This window comes from Sinocyclocheilus grahami, unplaced genomic scaffold (genome assembly GCF_001515645.1).
Source record: "Sinocyclocheilus grahami isolate Dianchi unplaced genomic scaffold, SAMN03320097.WGS_v1.1 scaffold409.1, whole genome shotgun sequence".
In the NCBI taxonomy this organism is placed as follows: Eukaryota; Metazoa; Chordata; class Actinopteri; order Cypriniformes; family Cyprinidae; genus Sinocyclocheilus; species Sinocyclocheilus grahami.
The window spans coordinates 331491-336820 of record NW_015505588.1 but is presented as its reverse complement, the minus strand read 5'-3'; the positions used below and the strand labels follow the sequence as shown (position 1 = coordinate 336820).

At 40.5% G+C, this 5330-nt stretch overlaps 1 protein-coding gene across 2 annotated transcripts in view; it reads right to left on the bottom strand.

The window, feature by feature from the left end:
* fstl5 (follistatin-like 5) overlaps positions 1 to 5330 on the bottom strand; it is a 150656-nt gene that overhangs the window by 36691 nt on the left and 108635 nt on the right. For both annotated transcript variants that reach the window (XM_016232277.1, XM_016232278.1), the window contains exons 9-10: positions 3805 to 3966; positions 2090 to 2224 (exon numbers count right to left, since the gene is read on the bottom strand). In XM_016232277.1, coding sequence (XP_016087763.1) covers positions 2090 to 2224; positions 3805 to 3966 — 297 coding nt within the window. The remainder of the gene's footprint in view (positions 1 to 2089; positions 2225 to 3804; positions 3967 to 5330) is intronic.

Here is a 5330-nt window from a genome sequence, read left to right as displayed (position 1 = left end):
CCGCCGGGGGGGTCTTCTGTCTGGTTCTGGTGGTCCTCTGCTCCGCCGTGGTGGTCCTCTGCCCCGCCGTGGGGGTCTACTGTTTGGTTCTGGTGGTCCTCTGCTCTGCCGTGGTGGGTCTCTGCTCCGCCGTGGTGGTTCTCTGCCCCCCCTTGGTGGTCTACTGTCTGGCTCTGGTGGTCTTCTGCTCTGCCGTGGTGGTCTGCTGTCTGGCTTTGGTGGTCTTCTGCTCCGCCGTGGGGATCTTCGGTCCCGTCTGCTCTGCTGTGGTGGTCCTCAGTTCCACCCGTACTGCTGGCTCCACCCTGGCTCCCTGCTCTGCCGGGCCTGCCTCAGTGCCCGGTCTCTCCACTTTCACGTGGACCTGGCCTTCCTTCCTTCCTCCTGTTCCGCCTCCGCTCCACCGCCCACCTGAATCGTATAGTGTTTGGAGCGTCTGGAAGCCGCTCCTTGGGGGGGGGGGCTCTGTCACGAATTCGGTCCATGGACTTCCGTTTTTTTCACCACCAAAGGTCACCCTTTCCATTACATTGACTCTCGCACTGCACCTACTGTTGCTTATCATCCCGGACTACATATCCCATCATTCATTGCACTGATTGCACTCAGCACGGATTGCACACAGCTGTTTTCACTGATTGCACACAGCTGTTTCACATCACTCACTCACTATATAACACTCACTCAAACTACCATTCACTGCCGAGTATTGCTCAGCCTGTTATTTTTCCTAGTTCCTGTTTCCTTCCCGTGTTTCCTTGTTTTGCCTTGCCTTGTCGGTTTCCTCGGTTCTGATTTTTGCCTGTCTCCCTGGATTTATCCCTCTAGTCTCGCCCCTGTGATTCTGTCTGCCGATCGTCGACCTACGCTAGCCCTAGGACTATTCTTGTGTTTTGCCCGCTATATACCTGTTTGCCATTGTTTGACCCTGCCTGTTATGACCACGTCTCTGTCTTCTGTTCAGAATAAAGCTTGTACATGGATCCACACGTCTCACGTCTTGTCAGCCCCGTAACATAGGGGAAGATTATCATTCAATAACAGCATAGTTTTGTTTGAGAAAAAAAAATCAACACTTGGGCTATTTTTATGATGCATTTTGAAGATTAACACTTCAATCACCATTCACTGCAACAGCATAACCAACAAACCGAAATGACCAACAAACCGGCGAACTGTTCCTTTAAACACCAACAATGATGTTGCTTTTGTGTCTAAATGGAAAGTATATTCTAATACAAATGATTTGCGACGCCACGCCTATGAGAATATTCTCTAACATAGTGCTTCTCTACACAAGCAGCGATCATATTAGTCTGCTTGAGGAGAAACCATGAGTGAGACGGTCTACAGCAAGCGTTGATCCAGACAGCTGTCAGAAAAGAGATCAAAGGGTCTGGATGAACTCACTCCAGATCAGTGGGCAGAGCAGTAGTGAATCTGTGTAAATACTGTTAGCCATCATGCATGAGCACAGACAGCACTGGCTCAGGTTGTATGACCTGTGAGGAAACCATGGCCTTCTGTGTGCACAGTGCATTGCCCGATCAAATCTCGCTAAACTACAATAGCTAGACCTCTGAACTCTCATGTCTGTGGACTACATATCCCAACACCTCTGCAAAACCATTACAGAAAATGTGACAGATGAGTGTATGGTGACCTGTGAGGTTACTCTGCATCCTTCACTGCCCACAACTTCATGGCTTCAATACAATAAACCTGACTGTATCCATAGTCATTCATATAAACACACATATACACTACTGTTCAAAAGTCTGCGGTCAGAAGTTAATACTTTTATTCAGCAGGGACGCATTAAAATTATCAAAAGTGACAGTAAAGTATACTGTATATATATATAATTTTTTCATACATTTTAATACAGTGTGCCATAAAACTGCTGACAAATATTGACATATCAGGTCTCTGGGACTCTTCTTCCATTATTGCATCTCCTTCTATTATTATCTGAAGTTATCTGAAGTTTATAAACTATTAACGTTCAGTCTGATAAATAATGCAAAGAAACAGGAAGTGAAGTTTCATCATAAGGACAGATGGGCTGCACTTCATGACTTATACATACACGTTTTCCGAGCGGAGTCCTCTACGAATAGAGAGGAGATGTCCTCGTCCACTCCTGCCTCGTTACGGGCAATGCAGGTATAGGCACCGGTGTCCTCGAAATGGACGTTACTGATGTGCACCTCACTCCCGTTAGCTGGAAAGGAAAAAAAAGAATGAAGGAAAGCATGAAGTGAACCTTTCCACCATCACTTCTAAATCACTTGAGACAGAAAAAGCTCTATTTATGTAAGTTCTTCTAATGGGATGGTAAAAAAATGTGTTTGATAACGGCTGAAACATTTATAGTGTTCTCAAGTTGTCATGTTAGCTTTAGTCTGAACAGCTGACGTCGGAGGAATGTTTGTTGATGAGAGGCCCCACAGGGGGGATTGTGGGATTGAGTAAAGATCTAGATCATGACAAACACGTCAATCACTGCTACAGTGCAACCAGCAGGCATCACGGCTAAATAAAGCTTCTTCAGAATGACAAGATCAACGTTGGCTTGTGTGAAGATATGGGTACATTTTTTTTCAATGTGAAATCAGCTAGTGTAAAGCTTTTGTTGAGAACAGAGAACTGTACTGTCATTAGACTTGGGAATTCCCTGAGTTCTAATTCAGAACTGGTTATATTTTTATCCTGACAGAGTTTTCTTCACTACTTATTTAGCATTGCATTAACCGCTACTGAATCTACAGTGCCAAACAGAGCAGAATGGTCGGATTACACAATGAATTACTCTTGTGTCGGTTCTTTTTAGTAATTTAAACACTTACAACTAACTGTGGGACTAGATGTTCCTAAGACAACATTATGCATTTGTCATTATTATTATAATTTTTTTTCAAATGCAGAATAAAATGTTACTACATTTTCAAAAGTTTGGGATTTTCCAGTAAGATCTTTAAATATTTTTGAAAATAATATGTAATAACATAATATCTAATACAATAACAAAACATCTAATAATTATATCTTATGCTGGATCAAGGCTGCATTTATTTGATCAAAAATACAGTAAAAACAGTAGTAATGTGGAATATTATTACAAAAAAAGTTATTTTTTATTTTAATTTTAATATAGCTTAAAATGTATTCCTGTAATGCAAATCTGAATTTTCAGCATTGTTATTCCAGTCTTCAGTGTCATATGATCCTTAGAAATCATTCTAATATGCTGATTTGCTGCTCACAAATCACTTATTATTATAAATGTTGAAAACAGTTGTACTGACAAATATTCTTGTGCAAACCTTGATAGTTATTTTTCAGGATTTTTTAATGAACATCATTTACATTTGAAATCCTTTTGTCTACTCTGACTTTTGATCAATTTAGTGCATCCTTGCGGAATAAAAGTTTAAATATAATACAGCAAACAGTCTTACTAACCCCAAACATTTGAACGGTAGTGTATACTTAATGTCACATCTAAAAAGACTGAAAAGTCATTAAAAATCTGTTTAAACACACCTTTATTATTAAAATTTCATATTTCATTTGGCAGTGGAATTGCATTTTCATTCCAAACATTTATTCCTTAAATAAACTAAAATGCTCTTGAATGGGACCATTAGGAACCAGAATCAAAATGATTTAATTCTTTATGATTGCCATTCATAATTGTCACATACTGTCCTTCTGTGTGGGGAAGTGTGTAATTTCTGTGCCATTAGCAGCATTACTGTTTCAGTCATAATAATTACATTTCCAATGGTTATTTGTTTGTACCCTGAAGTGTGAGTTGCTTGGAGAGTTTTGTGGTGATGTCCATGCCGTTCTTCAGCCATGAGAGTTGTGGGTTGGGGATGCCCTCAGCATAGCACCGCAGACTGGCTGTAACCCCCGGCTCGCGTGCCTGGCTCTCTGGATACACCCGGATAACAGGGGGCACTATGAAAAAAACAGAAGAAAGGACAGAAGTGTACGCAAAGTGAACAAATCAACAAATAAACAACATCCTGAATGGTTAGAATGGCAAAAAATATTTTTTCCTTTTATTTACAAGTAAGTATTTGTTTGCCTTTTAATATGCCACCAAATCATCACAGATACTCAAATGAGCTTGAGAGGATGGTTGCCAAGTTGTCATTAATTATTAAATAAAGATTACTCTTAGAAAAATAAAAAATACAAGCCAAGCATGATAATAATCAGAACAACAATTATAAGTATCTGTATTTAACCAGTTTACTTTATATGAGAGGAAATTGGAGAAATGAGGGGAAATGTTTGGACAGCAGTGGCGGGGGCACCATTTTGTAGCAAGCAAGGGGGCTGATTTAATGAAATGCTTTGCTTCAAGGCACAGGGAGTAGAATCTGTGTCTTAAGCTCCCTGGGACTCAGACTATTTACTGTGGAGTTCAACTCACGATTGGAAATCAGAAATCATTTAGTGTAAAAATCGCGAGCTCAGGCCCTTGTGGTGTTCCAAGATCAGCTCATTGGTAATGAGCAGATTATGATAAACAGTAAACCATGTGAAAACAAAGCCATGCATGATGGAAATGTAGGAAAGCATATTAGCATATATGTGATACCGAGTTTGAGAAAGAAAGATAAACATATCTAATATAATTCTAAAAGTGCATGTTTAGAAATCAAAATTTTACCATATTTACATATTAATAAGTGTTGCTCTCCATTTGATAAATATAAATGGAAAAAAAAAATTAATAAAAAATGTAATAATAAAAAAATATATATATATTAATGACACTCTATGGTTGTTTCTTATTTATTTACACACTTGTGCGGTCGAACAGTTTTATAGAAACAATATCACACTCATAGTGTCACGAATTCGGTCCATGGACTTCCGTTTATTCACCACCAGAGGTCACCCTTTCCATTACATTGACTCGCAGCTTTTCTGAGGAACATTGGCCAGGTATGGACACCGCAAGGATTTTGTTAGCCCTTAAACAGGGTCCACGATCACTGGAGAACCTGCGATGGCATAAATCAACCTCTGAGGGCTAAGCCTCTGAGGGTCCACGTTCATCACTCGCTCAGTTCATGGATTATGCTTTGTTGACTGTCGGATCTTTATTTATTTATGCACGCTCACAAAATGGCGGCGGCAGTGGAGCCTGATCGCAAAATGGCGGCCACTCTAGAGCACGCTCACAAGATGGTGGCGACAGCGGAGCACACTCACAAGATGGCGGACACAACAGCATCTAGTCAAGTCACGGTTGATCATCATGAGTCAGGTCAAGTAACAGTTTATTATCATGAGTCTAGTCAAGTCAC